This window comes from Leptodactylus fuscus, chromosome 6 (assembly GCF_031893055.1).
Source record: "Leptodactylus fuscus isolate aLepFus1 chromosome 6, aLepFus1.hap2, whole genome shotgun sequence".
In the NCBI taxonomy this organism is placed as follows: Eukaryota; Metazoa; Chordata; class Amphibia; order Anura; family Leptodactylidae; genus Leptodactylus; species Leptodactylus fuscus.
In genome coordinates, this window is record NC_134270.1 from 51090685 (window position 1) to 51107318 (window position 16634).

General features: G+C 40.4%; 1 protein-coding gene across 1 annotated transcript in view; it reads left to right on the plus strand.

Moving 5' to 3' along the window:
* The first annotated feature begins 9072 nt into the window (after positions 1-9072).
* LOC142210639 (tumor protein p73-like) overlaps positions 9073-16634 on the plus strand; it is a 54578-nt gene continuing 47016 nt past the window's right edge. Inside the window, exon 1 of the mRNA XM_075279938.1 lies at positions 9073-9174. Within this exon, the coding sequence (XP_075136039.1) occupies positions 9139-9174 (36 nt within the window). The 5' untranslated portion in view covers positions 9073-9138. The remainder of the gene's footprint in view (positions 9175-16634) is intronic.

Sequence of the window (16634 nt, forward strand, 5' to 3'; positions counted from 1 at the left end):
ACAGGACCTGCAAGAGTTAAATAAAGTCTGTGCTAGAGCTGAGGCATAAGGACACTCCCCTTTGAGAGATGTGCAGGAAACCCAGGGGGTGGAGCTTAGTCGCTCAAGTCTCTGCCTGCTATAGTGATAGCTCCTGCCGAAGCTGCTAGCAAACTGAAAGTAAGAAACACACAGCTCCCTTCCTTTACTTCCTATTCTCATTAATGTCAGGCATGGGCTTATTAGTTTAGTGTTAGTAACTCCATGTGCCTCACATTAATAGGAATAACCCCCATCATGTCCCTCATATTAACCCCTGTGTGCCCCATATAAAGGTTACTAATATGTGAGACATATGGAGGTACTAATAACAGACCTCAGTAATGAAGATACTTAATTATTACCTCCAAGTCTCTCACATATCAGTAACTAGAGATGAGCGAGTACTGTTGGGATCAGCCGATCTGAACAGCACGCTCCATAGAAATGAATGGATGCACCTGGTACTTCCGCTTGGACGTAGCCAGCGCGCTTAACCCCCCGCGTGCCGGCTACGTCCATTCATTTCTATGCGAGCGTGCTGTTCGGATCGGCTGATCCCAACAGTACTCGCTCATCTCTATCAGTAACTCTTACACTGGGGTTAATGTGAGGGACATGATGGGGTTAATTGCTATTAATAAGAGGCACATGGAGTTACTAAACTGTCATGCACAGGGCCAGACTTTATGTTGCTTACTCAAGAGTATCCTGTGCCCAAAACTTACATGTACTGGCGGAAAATAACAAATCATACAATGTTGTATATCGAAGTATATTCACCTGAAATACCTCTGTCCCTAAGTCACTATGTACAGTTTATACCAACACCGTATAGCGGCTGAAATACAAATTACATTCACCACAAAAGTCTCATGTGCTCTCAGAATTACAGTAACAACAAGATACACAGTTACATTTTATATCCCATACCTTATACACAGTACGAAAACCTTACCCACGCCTCTATATACCCACTGCTACAATCACCGCAGACGAAGTCGCGGGTACCAGCTAGTATTAAATAAATGTAAAATAGATACATATTAGGAAGATTAGATAGATAGTCATGAAATAAACAAAGTCCACCTTCATCAGATGAACAAAAGATAAAGACCAAGTCTAGATGAAGTGTAGATGACACAGCTTTACTGAATCCTGCAGGGCACCTCTAGTTGCTTTTGCAAAGACCCTAAACTCCTATATTACCCATTAACTACTTAGTAAACTTTAAAATTCCAGACTTTACGAAAACAGGGTGCTGACCCCATTGTAGCCATACCATGCTGCTGGATGACGTCCAGCAACTCCTTTTATACATCAGTATGTGGGTGGGGGACATGGGACTGTATATCCTGTTTAGGGTTCTATAATATAAATACCACCCATATGACTACACTTAGAAGCGTATTCGGCCACATCTCATTTTCAGTTTTTGCTGTGAGGGCGTTGACATCTCTTTTGGCATGTAACTGGAGCAGCCCCTCACACCGCTTGGCTTCCTAACTCCTTGAAGGCTTTGTTGTTACTATCGGCAAAAGTAATGCAGAAGGATCAGGTGGAGGGTGCAATGCTAATTATAGGCCAAGCCAAGCCTTTGATGGCGGCTTTATCACACCCTCAGCTGTGACATTCTTACTGTGACGCCATATGAGGGATTTAAGAAGGCTGCCAAGACAATGCAAACAGTTCTCCAATCTGCACTATGCCAATTTACAGGGAAAGTGAGGAGGGTCACAAAAATGTTTTTTCTTTTTTTTTATAACATTTATGAATCTTTTTCTCGCATTCCTCAAACTCCAGATGAATAAATCAGTAAGAACAATTTTAGATAGACAGACAGACATACAGAGATAGACAGACAGATCAAGTAAGTACAATAGAGGATGTTGCGTTGGAGCCATTGGTCTAACTTGCATAAAATGTAATACATGGTTTCCGGTGTAAGTTTATTCATGCAGGCTACTGGCCTAGCCTCATACATTGTAATAAACCACCAGCTGTCAGCAGGTCTAGATTTGTCCTGGTTTTCGTATTCTGGATATACAGAGAAATATTTCCATTTATTCACAGCACGCAGAGATGTTAAAATGGTGAGAAACTGGGGCCTGGTTCACACGTGCGTTCAGTATTTCGTTCGGGGACTCCCCTGAACAGAATATTGAACGCATTAAAAAGCGGTGAGCAATGACAGCACACAGATCCCATAGACTATAATGGGGTCCGTGTGTTTACCATGCAGTGTCCACATGAATCACGCAGACAGAAAGGTAGTGCTTGAAGTAGTTTTCTCTCTGCATGATTTGTGCGGACACCGTGCGGAAAACACGGATCCCATTATAGTCTATGGGGTCCGTGTGCTTTCATTGTTCACCGCTTTTTAATGCATTCAGTATTCTGTTCAGGGGGTCCCCAAGCGGACTCTCCAAACGGAATACGGAACGCAGATGTTAACCAGGCCTGACACACAAATTGTCGATCAATATTGTATAGTTATTTACAGAATTTTTTTGCCTAAATGCCTCATATTTAGTCATCAGGAAAGTACCATTATTACTAAAATTCTCAGTATTCACTGCTAACGTGTAAAGACTTTTGCCACCCATAATATTTATTATAATTTATATGGGTTCCCTAGGTTACGAATTGTGTATGGGGCTCCCATGTAATGTATATATTTACATATATATTTATAGATCTGTATAGCCAGGACTTGGTGGTCTGCACCTAATGTATGGGAACCTTGCGTGGAGCATATGGTTAGAATGTGTCCAGTGTATAGGAAGCAAGGGGTTTTTAATGGTACATTTGCAGCACGTATACATTCTATATACATATGTACTACTGTGCAAAAGTTTTAGTTTGGTATGAAAACAATGCTGATGATATGGCAATTTATACCACACATGAATAAATCACACTTACCAGACCTTTATTTTCCAATTGATGAGCCCAGGTAGAATCCCTACAGACGGTAACAAAGCCCTGGTATCAGCTCTCTAGATAATCCTGTCTGCACTCCAGTCCCTTGCTTAGTTCACTCCTGCTATCTAGTCTTACTATTACCAATATGATGAATAAACAATCAAGGGCTCCTTACTTTGTGCTGCTGCTTCCTATCTATTTAACAACAGCAGGCTTGGAGAACTAGAGCCTGTATTTGTAACTAGCTGGTACCCGCGACTTCGTCTGCGGTGATTGTAGAAGTGGGTATATACAGGCGCGGGTAAGGTTTTCGTACTGTGTATAAGGTATGGGATATGAAATGTAACTTTGTATCTTGTTTTTGCTGTAATTCAGAGAATACGTGAGACTTTTGTGTTGAAGTTACTTTGTATTTGAGCTGCTATATATACGGTGTTGGTATAAACTTTACATAGTGACTTTGGGACAGAAGTATTTGAAGTTAACCCTTTCCCGCCAATGGCATTTTTTGATTTTCGTTTTTGACTCCCCTCCTTCTAAACCCCATAACTTTTTTATTTCTCCGCTCCCAGAGCCATATGAGGTCTTAATTTTTGCGGGACAAATTTTTCTTCATGATGCCACCATTAATTATTCTATATAATGTACTGGGAAGCAGGGAAAAAATTCAGAATGGGGTGGATTTCAAGAAAAAATGCATTTCTGCGACTTTCTTACGGGCTTTGGTTTTACGGCGTTCACTGTGCAACCAAAATGACATGTCCCCTGTATTCTGTGTTTCGTTACGATTCCGGGGATACCAAATTTATATGGTTTTAGTTACATTTTGACCCCTTAAAAACAAATCCAAAACTGTTAAAAAAAATTTTTTTTTGAAAAGTCGCCATATTCCGACAGCCGTAACTTTTTTATACGTCCGTGTACGGGGATGTATAGGGCGTCTTTTTTTGCGGGGCCGGGTGTACTTTGTAGTTCTACCATCTGCAGGAAATGTTATTGCTTTGATCACTTTTTATTCAAATTTTTATCAGAATCAAAACAGTGAAAAAACGGCAGTTTGGCACTTTTGACCATTTTTCCCGCTACGGCGTTTACCGAACAGGAAAAATATTTGTATAGCTTTGTAGAACGGGCGATTTCGGACGCGGGGATACCTAATATGTATGTGTTTCACAGTTTTTAACTACTTTTATATGTGTTCTAGGGAAAGCGGGGTGATTTGAATTTTTAATCCTTTTTTTTTGTTTTTAATATTGTTTTTACTTTTTTTAAACTTTTTTTTTTGCATTTATTAGACCGCCTAGGGGTATTGACATGGGTGGGCGGTGTCGCGGATTGTCAGAGTGGTGGGGGTTGGCAAACATGGCTGCTCCGGAGCGTTAAAGAGAGCCTCCTGGAGTATCGTTAAGGTGAGGGGCAAAGTGGTAAAGTATATGTATATGTGATTGTGTGGGGTTAGGGGCGAGGCTGCAATATGAATTTTGTGGCTTGCTATGGTCCAAAGTGTGTGAGATTGCAGAGATGGTGGTGTGAGTTTGGGGTTTGTGGGGGTCCTGGGAAAAACGTATGTGCGCTATTGTCACAAAAAGTAGCCTATTGCGCAATGGGGTGTATTAACTATGTTTGTGGAAAATTTCAGCCAAATCGGTCGAGCGGGTTTTGCGTGATTGACTAACAAACATCCGAACACACAAACCCACAAACATCCAAACTCACAAACTTTCACATTTATAATATTAATAGGATATAAAATCAGATTGTATAAGTATCTGAAGAAGAGACCATTTTGGGATTGATACCCATTTTTAGTAGAAATAAAGCTGCAAGTTCTCCTACACAAATTTGGTTAACTGACGTGAGCAGCGCCGTATAGCAAGGGACCTTCCTTTCCTCTTCACATCCATTGCACTTGACAACACTGAACCTGATAGTGTATATCCCTCTTGGCAGGAGCCGCTATACTTTGACAAGGCTTCATATTTGTTGCAGCATCCAAATTACCAAAACCAAATAAGGTGAACACCCACCCAGATTCATCTGAACTTGGGTTACACAAGCGCCTACACACAAAGCGCCTCTGTTCTTTTCTCTCCTATATCATATAGTTTAAGAGAGGGCTCTTTGCATGCCTTGGGATTGTAAAGTGGCGTAATCCAACCCTTTAATAAAATCCTTACCCAAGACTAGCCTATATAGCTATTATACAACAAATGTTTGCTTGTGCTTTGTACGTGTTATTGTACACTGTATTATGTGGAATATATTGTTTATTGCTGTCTATATACCGGTGACTTATTGTACGCTGCGATATACCACTGCACTGTCATAGAACTGTATTTACTGCCGAGTCTTCATGTCTTATTTGGTCCAGTACTTTCTGGAAAAAGGATGGTGTAATGATTCTACCAAAATGGACACAACCCAATTGCACCAGATTGGCTGTGTCGTGGGTGGTGTCCTTTTCACACTATCTGCAGAATAGCCTACAGATATTACAGCCTGACACTTTGTAGTCACACTGGTAGGGAACGACCCTTATAAAAAGGAGGCTTTTCCATACTTTTGAGTCTTCCATCAGGAGATCCCCTGTGATCGTCGCTGCGATCTGTGTGTGGTAAAGTCACGTATGGATCGTCAATTCACTCTACTCACTCAATTTTACACTCACCCTTCACTCAGGCTGCAAAATGAGTGTAACTCACAACCCAACACAGTCCATGCACCTGAAATACACGCTGCCACCACCACTGACTTTGGGCTCAGCAGAAACTTCACTTGCATGTACATGTGTCTCTCCAACAATCAGACACAAACACCCTTCAAAAAGGTAATGGATTCATAGAGTAAACACAAACTATCCCTAAATTTAACAACTTAATATCCAAAGGGCTCAGTGTTGTATATAAAAGAAAAACTGACACACAAGCAATCAGTCTTAAAATAAAAGGAAAAAAAGAAAATAATCTTAGGCTGAGGCCCCTACATAGCATAAATGCCATGACGTTTTACAGTACCTGCAAGAAAAATATCCGCAGCGGAACTGCTGCGATGGCAAAATATGTGGCTTTTTTTAAAATCACAATATGTCAATTCCACTTATTTAAATACTGGCATTTTCCGCATTGATGCAATTGAAGCAAAAAATCCACAGGGGAAAACTCTGTGGACTTTTTGTGAAAATCACTGCGGGGAAAACCACAATGCATTTCTGCTGCGGTTTTTCCCGCAGAACTTTTCAGCTGCGGCTCGCTATTTGGGGCCTTAGCTTTATATTTAAAGTAATTTTTGTGGCATGGAGCTTGAAAGATCTCTTCTGATGGCATTGGACACACCCTGCTTTGTCGCTTCCCAAAGTGATGCAACATGTGTTGCTGTAATTTTCAGTTTCTTGTGGCTTGTGCTGAGCCACACCTCCTGCCAGGATGGCTCGCTCTCTAAGGTGGGGGTTGAGCCAACTCTTCCCCATCTGGAATAGATGGGGCATCAACTTCATCCCCATCTTAGATGCTGAGGTCGATGGCAGGTCTCCCTCTTTTTATTATTATTATTATTATTATTTATTTATTTATTTATATAGCACCATTAATTCCATGGTGCTTTACATTTGCCTGGTTACCCAAGAAATAAATTTGGAAGGTCAGGAAAAAACATTTCTACATCCGACATTAATTGTATGCGCACATACCAATGAAGTATACTGATAACACATGTATAAACAATACATTCACTAAGGATATATATATATATATATATATATATATATATATATATATATATATGCCCTGTCCTTGTGTAGGTTGCTGTAAGGTGAGGGATGTAGAAGTTTATTTGTCTTATAGAACTTGGGGTGTAAATGAGTTGCCCTAGTCCCGCACACTTACAGGACCACTATGGAGATGCATCTGACAGTATGTTTGCCCTTACTGGTTCCTCCATAGTTCAGATTTCAGGAGTGCCTTTTGTTACCTTTCTTATGATTCATTCCTTGCCAGGAGTAGTGTCATGTCTGCCCTGTCCTCTGCATAGAGATATACTCTCTGAATTAAACATTGAAGGATCCATCAGGTGGGAGAATCTATTTCTACAGGTAGTGATAAAAACTCATGGCTTGCTCCTTGCAGGTGATCAGAATGTCTTGCTGTAGAATAAGCAGGCTAAGATGTGCTACTGACCAACAAGGATTTTTATACCCAGATAAGGGTCAGTTCACACAGTGGAATTTGCCGCAGATTTGGGGGCGTATTTCACCCCCAAATCTGGAGCAGATTCCTCCCTAATCTGAATCCCATTGCTTTCAATAAGAGGCAGATTTTGCAGTTGGACACAGAAAAAAGAAGCGTCCTGCTCAATGTTGCCCTGGATTGCGCCCGGGGGATCCACAGCTCCAGACTCCCTCCTAATTAGGCCCATTCATCCGGAGTGGGATGCTGTGATGGACTGCTGATGTACTACATAGGCATCCCGACGCAGCTAGCCAATGTGAAAATGCCAGCAGCGGAAAATGAAGAGGAATTTCCTCCTCGTTTTCCACCGTGTGAACAGACCCTAAATGATCCAGTCACCTGGAAAACAAGTATTTGTTGGTTGATGCCCATGTTTACAAGCAGCATGTAACATCTTTGCCCGTTTGCGCTTCTGTGCCATGTTCCCGTCACATGCTTTGGAACAGGAGGCGTGTTCATTTTTGTTCCTTTGTACTTGTTTTAGCACAGCTGAGGATTCATTGCTGTGTGTCAGTCTAGCCAGTGCTCTAGTTCCTTTGGTCATTTTGGAGGTAAACTAGTAGCTTTTGATTGACATTCCTCATGGCCAATCCAGTCTAGGGCGGATTCCTTTATATACTTTTCCAGCCCACTCCCTAATGCTTGCTATTGCATTTCTGTGCGTGCTGACTCTATCCTGTTTATATTTATTTATGACCCTTGGCTTTTTCTTGTGACAACTCTCTTGGATTCTGATTCTGCACTTCACTGCTCGACTAGTTCTGACCCCCTTGGCTAACCTGACCACCCGTTTGTTGTTGTCTGCCTTCTGTGTTTTCACTCGCATCATAGGAAGGGACTGTCGCCCAGTTGTCCTCTACTGCCTAGGGTAGTAGAGGCAAATAGGCAGCGATCAGGGGTGTGTTCAGTATTAGGACTCACTGTCTCTGTCCTTTCCCTTCCTTCCAGGCTCCAGCAGCAGTTACTGGGGAATTGCTCATCTAGCAATTCCCTAACACAGCAGTGATCGGGAATCATCTGCCCTCAAAAGCTGCTCATATCTCACCTTCCTGGACCTCTATGAGTAGGATAATAGGTGCATAGAGGGTCGAATATTGGGGTTAGCTAGATTCCCACCTGGTCTTTTTAGGTTCTGAGTGGTGTTGGATATTTTCGCCTTCTGTAATCTTGAAATTACATTAAAAAATGTAAAAACTCAATGTAAAGAATTAAAAACAATAACTGGATGATTGATACAAGGCATTTCCGCATTGATACAAGCATTTTATTTGTGTCTTTATACTTAGCTAAAGCACTTTAATGCCTCAGCAAATGCAGAATGTCAACAGATTAATACCTGTTAACCCAGAGAATTAGCCACCGGCCCTCGCGTGTTATGAAGTTAAACTTTGTGTCCCCGTAATCTTGGCTTGGAGATGAGACCTATTGATGTTACCTTAACGATGGAGACAAGTAACCGGCTACCAAACATTCTCTTGTTAATGTCTCCTTTTTATGCCATCCATAGTGTAGTTATGTTAAGTTGTAGTTTGATTTATATCACATGTAACCTATTGGTGCCCAAAATACAGCCTTACAGAATTAAAATACATTGCTTTTACTAATATTAAACAAATAGTCCCGTCTTACTTCCCCCCCTCTGAGTACATGGTATAGTCCAATACAACACTGGGCAAGCCTGGGCCTGCCTGGTGGTTTAATGAATAGTCATGAGGAAAGGGGGTGGACTCAAGTTTGTTGTTGGATGCAGCTAGTTGACAGAACCAAGGGAGATGAGAAAAAAAAAGAAAAAAAAAACCTAACAAACTGCTTCCATGTACCACAGCATCCTTTAAGACATATGCACTGTGTCGTATACCTGCGCACTGTCTACATGTTGCATTTCTTACCTAGTCTCCATTGCATCCTACTGACCCCATGACTACTCTGCTGGGACAATTGCCTTCTGCATTTGTATTCCAGGAAGACTAAGATGCTGTATATAAGTGACCCCATGCAGCCATACACGGTAGGTTATTTTGGTTGTCTTCCTACATTTTTTTTATTTAAATAATACAGAAAACCTGTCAAGATGCCTTAGAGTCATCCATTACTGCCTTACTCATTGTGTGGTGCAGTTTTCACACCTGTTGCCATTTCGAGTCTTCCATGCGTGAGATTAGGAAATTAGGGGCTTCTTCAGGAACGCTTTCCAGTCTGACAGTCATAACAAAGACATTAAATAGATTGCAAAAATGTCTACAACGATGTCCTGTACCTGTTGTTAATCTTTGCATTTTTTTTTTTTTTTCATTCTGATCTTACTCATTCTATGGCAGTAGACCCCTGTCATGCAATTTACCTGAAGAATAAGCCCATTATCACCTGATTTATTTGGTCTCAAAGTTTTAATAGTTTACAGGAATGTCACATATACGGGGAGGTGATTCTCATGTAGTCACAGAACGGGTTATATGTTGGTGCTGAGATTAAGAAATGTCAACCTAAATAAATAATTAATTCACAATGGATAGAAAAATCCTGTGATATACTTTAGCAGAATATTTATTTAATTTTTAATTAAGTAATACATTTAGATTTTTTTACGGTGAATAAATCTGCAGCTTTTTAAATATTTTTGTCTAATAAGACAATATTTGCCATTTATTGAAAAGCAATAGTTATATTTTAAGAATTTAAAAATGTTTCATTTTATTATCATTTGGTTTATTTCAGTCTGCAACATTCTAGTGCATAGATAAAAATTTATAATAATAATAATAATTATAATAATTATAATAATAATTATTATTATATATAATAATAAAAATTATTATTATTAATAATAATAATAATAATAAAACTTAATATTCTATTTTCATTTTGTTATCTGTGTACATTTTTTATTTTTTTTTTTAAGTAAAACCCTAGATATTTTCTGTCCATTTTCATTATCATTTAGTAATAATTCATCAGCCTTCACCCTGGGATCAGATCTGCCTCCTATACACCTGTCACACAGCTGTTTCATGTACTTTGCACAGATGATGCACCTTACAGTAACTGCTGAACATCTCCGCCCATCATTGTCCCTTGGGGTCCCTCACTGGGAGGGGTGAAATCTAGCCTTTTAAGAGTCCATTAAAACTAAATATGAGAATTAAGAACTAAATTAATGTTATCTGATCCAAGGAACAGTAGTTTGACATGAACTGTAGTCTAGGTAGTGGACTCATGAAATCTTGCATAGCCAAAATGAAAGGGGTTTCCCATGACCAACACTTATTCCCCTATCCACAGATTAAGACCCCAGCAATCACATGAACGTTATTCCACGAGTCACCTGTATGTATGAAATGGAAGTGCACATGCGTGACTAATACTCCATTTATTTCTATGAAAGTGCGAGTGCTCCATTATTTTCTTAGAAGTGATTGGAGTGTTGGCCACATATGTGACTACTGGAACTTTGGGAACCCCATTTCTGCAATCGGTGGGTTGAACCCCCCAGCAATCAGACACTTATTACCTGATCCAGTGTTGTTCATAGGAAAAGGAGATAACGCTGTGTAACAGAATAGGGCATCACATCTGTGTCAGTAATACTATTATTATTATTATTATTATTATTATTATTCTCTTTTTATAATTATTATGTCTTAAAGAGAATCCATTCAACTGCTTTGGGCCCCAGTGAAAATGGGGTTCATTCCAGATTAGTTTTGCCCCAGTGTTAATGTGGGTGGTATGAGTCTGTAAAGGGATGTAATCTGTAAATGGGGTTCACGAGTCCCCTGTGTAAATAGAGCCATAATGTTCTATTTGCTTTTATGTAACTGATGCCAGTCTCAAAGAAGTGAATGAAGCTATGGGCCTAATGTTCATTATGTTGCGGCTCGTAGATTAACCTCAGTACGTGGCATCACTTTTACTAGTGAGATCAGACTATTCTATGCAACAGTCATTTATCTTTATCATCATTTCCATTGACGTAACAGAGAGTATTTTTGTCATGGTTCTCAATGGAAGATGGATGTCATAACTTCAGTACGGCATATCTTGGAGTTCAAGTATCACGTAGTATTTTAATACCAGCGAAGCTGGCGATATCTTTGCCTCAAACACATTGTTTTGACTTGTTAGTAACAATACAAAAACAGTAACTTTGTGATTTTCAGGCGGCATCTGTTTAGAAAAGTTTGCCTCCTAGGGATGTTTTACGTGAATGGAGTAATTGTGTTTGACTCCTATTAGGAGATACGTATTGACATAGCTAATAACATTAATTCTTGTGGTCGGCAAGAATGTAGAAGAATGTGTTTGAACAACCCAAATTTCAAATGCCTGCTTGCAGGAACAACTCACAAGGATTACATAGTTTAAGATCCAGGGCACATGCATATACACCTCCTCTCAGTACTTATTTAGCATGTTGAGATATTAAAGGGGTTTTCCTGGAGGGGTCATAAGTATCTGATTGGTGGGGGCCCGACATAAAGGACCCACAGTTACTTGAAGAAAACACAGCATTGTGTCTTATCACTGAATGCCCAGTGCCGTACATTACATAGAGGAGGTGCTTGGTATTGCAGTGCAGTCCCATTCATTTACATTGTCACAGAGCCCCAGCCTCTACAAAAAGATGGTGGTGGTGGTGGGGGGGGGTCACTTGTGTCAGACCCCCACCAATCTGATATTGATGACCTATCCTATGGATAAGCCATCAATATTTCAGTCTTGTAAAAAGTCGTTATAAGGGTAACTCCAGTGTATTGGTTCTTTGCAGAATTTACTAAGACACTGCTTAACCCTTAAAGATCGCAGAATAGTTTGTACGTAAATGCTTGGTGACTTTTTCATATTTTCCTTCCCCGTTTTCCAAAATTAATAACTGTTTTTCTGTCGGCCATGCGAGGGCTTATTCTTTGCGTTACAAGTTGTACTTTGATTTTGCACCATTTTGGGGGTACATATATTTTTTTGGGGGGGAAACGTGAACCATGTGAAAAAAACTATAATTCTATCATAATGTTTTGTATTTTGGTTTTATGCCTTCACTTATCTATCATAGCTAAACTAATATGGATAATTGTGTCCACTAATGTCAACTGGGACAGTAGAAGTGAGCCCTTCCTTCATGACAGTGCTGTACAGTAATCTTTAAGGTTACCCTGGCTCAGAAAAAGAAAAGTAAACTCCACCCACTTATTCCTGTTTTCAAGGCGTTGAAGTCAGTCTAGTAGAGTCTTTCATGTGCTTCCACGTGGCTTTAGAGACATTTTAAGAGATGCAATTGTGCCCTCTAGTTTTGCATTGCAAGGAAATCTATAAGATATTTCATGTTAAAGTGATTGTCCATGAGTTTTTTTTTTTCAATATGCAGATGTCGGAAGTGACCCCAATCAGCTGATCCTGTGAGAGCCGCCTATTGGCTCCCCACTAGAGATGAGCGAGTACTGTTCGGATCAGCCGATCCGAACAGCACGCTCTCATAGAAATGAATGGACGTAGCCGGCACGCGGGGGGTTAAGCGGCCGTCCGCCGTCAAAGCAGAAGTACCAGGTGCATCCATTCATTTCTATGGAGCGTGCTGTTCGGATCGGCTGATCCGAACAGTACTCGCTCATCTCTACTCCCCACCAGTTACATATTTCCAAAGGACAAGCAAAAAAAAACCAAAAAAACTATGGACAATCCCTTTAAAGAGGACTTTTCATGGGTTTGGGCACAGGCAGTTCTATATACTGCTGGTAAGCCGACAGTGCGCTGAATTCAGCACACTGTCGGCTTTCCCGATCTGTGCCCTGGGTAAAGAGCTATTGGTGCCGGTACTGTAACTCTTTACAGTCAGAAGGGCATTCCTGACAGTCTGTCAGGAACGTCCTTCTCCTCAGCAGCGCCTATCTCGCTGTACAGTGTGAGCGGGGAGGAACGCCCCCTCCCTCTGCTCACAGTGCTCGTCCATAGATGAGTATTATCAGGAGGGGGCATTCTTCCCCGCTCACACTGTACAGTGCGATAGGCGCTGCTGTAGAGAAGGACGTTCCTGACAGACTGTCAGACACGCCCTTCTGACTGTAAAGAGCTGCAGTACCGGGACCGATAGCTCTTTACCCGAGGCACAGATAGGGAAAGCCCACAGTGCACTGAATTCAGCACTCTGTCGGCTTTCCAGCTGTGTATAGAACTGCCTGTGCCCAAACCCATTAAAGGTCCTCTTTAAGAGTATGGCTGTCCCTACTTACATATTACTATAAAAATAGATTAACGAAATATATATTTTCTTTTGTTTCTCCATATTTTCATCTATGGTGCTGTATGAGGGCTTAATATTTGCAGGCCAAGTTTTAGTTTTTAGCGGTACCATTTCAACTTTTGGATCACTTTGACTCCTTTTTTATTTTTGCAAGTGACTAGAAAAAACAATCTCACTTGGGCATCAGACATAAGAGGGAGTTATTACTGGAGTTACCTGTGATCACGGACATGCAGGCATGTAAAGCCCACTAGATATGGAGTACGCTCAGCTCTTGAGCCTCTACCATATTTATCATGAGTACATTCATTGTATTAATTTCTTGACATCTCAGGATATGGGAAAGGTAAGGACAGACACATCTATATATTGGGCTAGGCTGAGGGTGGATTTTAATGAAGGTTGCCCCTCCTGTAGAGACCTAATGTCTATTAATAGCTTTACTAAAGTATGGATGCCATCGTTTTAGGGATACTCAATATAAAATATGCATAGCAGATAGCCAAGGATTGTGAATGGCGTGTGATACTTACAGGCTGTCATTACACATGTGATCACTATACTGATAAATTGCTCAGTAGATTGTAGCCTGTGGGCTGTAGTTCTTATCCCTCCCAGTCTTTGAAAGCTCAATTGAGGGATAATTAGAAAGTAAATATGGGGCAGCTCACACATGTCTGCGCAAAAGTCTGCTAGTCAAGATAAGGGTATGACACGGCTGCACTCAAGACGTGTCCATGTGGATTTTATTCACTGCCATGATGAAAAATGAAGGGACATCTACCATCCATTTCTCAACTGAGTGTTAAAAGTACTATTTTATTATTTATCTCCTTAAGGAGACAGGTCCTATAATTACATGTACTTGAATTTGTAAGGACTGGGCAGAATTTGCTGAAGACAAAAGTAAATACACCCTTAAAGTAAATATCCTCAAAGCAATGGCCACTAAATCTTGTAGATTTTGAAAGTATAACCTTCGGGTCATTGCAGTTTGCCACCATAGCAAAGCTTGTAATAGGGCCCCACTGTACCATGGCCACCTTAAGCAGCAGGTTTAGTGATTTTACAGTATAGGAATAGTGTACACAGTCATGTCACAGTACTGGGACAATTCACACAATGATGCTTCAGTACTGGATAATGCACACAGTCATGTCACAGTATTGGGATAATGCACACAGTAACGTCACAGTATAACTATAATAACTAGCGATGTCACGGTACAAGGTTGATGCACAAGGTGATATCAAACTACAGGGAAAATGTATACAGTGATGTGGTACATCTATAATAACTACTGATGTAATGAAAGTAATGAAGAGATTAAGTCACATGCAGGAATTATGATGTCCAATAAAGTAATGGAAGAACACTCAGATTTCTACATCCCTTTTCATCATCCATAGTTACCAATAATCGTGCCCTAAGTGGAAAAAAGCCTCTGTTGTTGTTGGGCCTCATAGCAGGTGTTATGTTTACTACCTGGTTGCTATACCTATGGGCCATTGGCTACCAGAGATGGGCAGTCCAGGCATTCTTACCCTGAAACTTGTTCCATCATTTGGAATATTGAAAATTTTCCAATATTTATCATGTGTTCCTCTTAATCACACAGTATATCGCTATAGGGGTTGGGGATGTTTTTCTGATACAGAGCCACAAATCACCTTACTTACATCAGTAAATCATTAGTGTTATAGAAGAGAATATACATATTCTCTTTATGATAAATCTTCTAACTTTTATCAGGTTATCCACAAAATGTTTACCAATTTTAATCAGGCAAACAAAGTAAGGACTTAAAGGAACTCTCTCTGGAATTCCCGCTCGTGCCCTGTTCTAGAGGGTAACACTGTTCACAGTATTTCTTAGGGGGTTCCCGTTATTTTAGAGGGGAGAAAGAGGGGTCTTATATGAGTAAACTGATAATCAAGAGAACAATGATGCATGGTCTTGAATTTGGTCAAGGAATGAAAACATATGTATGAACAGGCCTGAGGTCTAGTATGTTCATGGAGTGGGCCATAAGCTTATAAACATTAGACTGGCTGCCTCAATAAACTTGGAGTACTGAACATGTGGGATACATGAGGTAATATCCTAGTAACAATGAAAGTCCCATGACAGTAAATATAACTAAAAAAAGCGTCTGTCTCATGGATAATGACTAGGAGATCCCAGATGACCGAGTCCACATACTTAAAAACAACAACATACGACAAATGTCCTTAAATGTTTCTGGCATGTTAAATGTATATTTGTCTTGTAGTGTGACCCAGGATTGCAATATTTAATGTCTATAAAAAAAGATCTTAGATTGTATTATTATTGCAGAAATGTGTAGGTATATGTTCTATCTGGGGTATGATCATGAAGGTTGAGGTCATTACATGATGACAGAGGTGTCAGAAAAAAAATGGTTGACTCTGAGTTTGTTGTATGATGATAGGCCATATACAGTATGTTGTATGATGGTGGACCTACAAGATGGTAGGCTTCATATATTTGTCATACAATGGCGATACTTTTCATCAGCACCATAGAGAATCTTCAATCTATAGCATAATATGGAAAATGTTGGACTATTGTGAAATTGTGGCCCATGTAGATGTTACATGATGAAAGATCTGGTAGATGTTACATGATGGCAGATCTGGTAGATGTTACATGATGGCAGATCTGGTAGATGCCACATGATGGCAAATCTGGTAGATGTCACATGATGGCAGATCTGGTAGATGTTACATGATGGCAGATCTGGTAGATGTTACATGATGGCAGATCTGGTAGATGTTACATGATGGCAGATCTGGTAGATGTTACATGATGGCAGATCTGGTAGATGTTACATGATGGCAGATCTGGTAGATGTTACATGATGGCAGATCTGGTAGATGTTACATGATGGCAGATCTGGTAGATGCTACATGATGGCAGATCTGGTAGATGTTACATGATGGCAGATCTGGTAGATGCCACATGATGGCAGATCTGGTAGATGTTACATGATGGCAGATCTGGTAGATGCCACATGATGGCAGATCTGGTAGATGTTACATGATGGCAGATCTGGTAGATGCCACATGATGGCAGATCTGGTAGATGCCACATGATGGCAGATCTGGTAGATGTTACATGATGGCAGATCTGGTAGATGTTACATGATGGCAAATCTGGTAGATGTTACATGATGGCAGATCCAGAAGATGTTACACAATGTCAGATCTTTG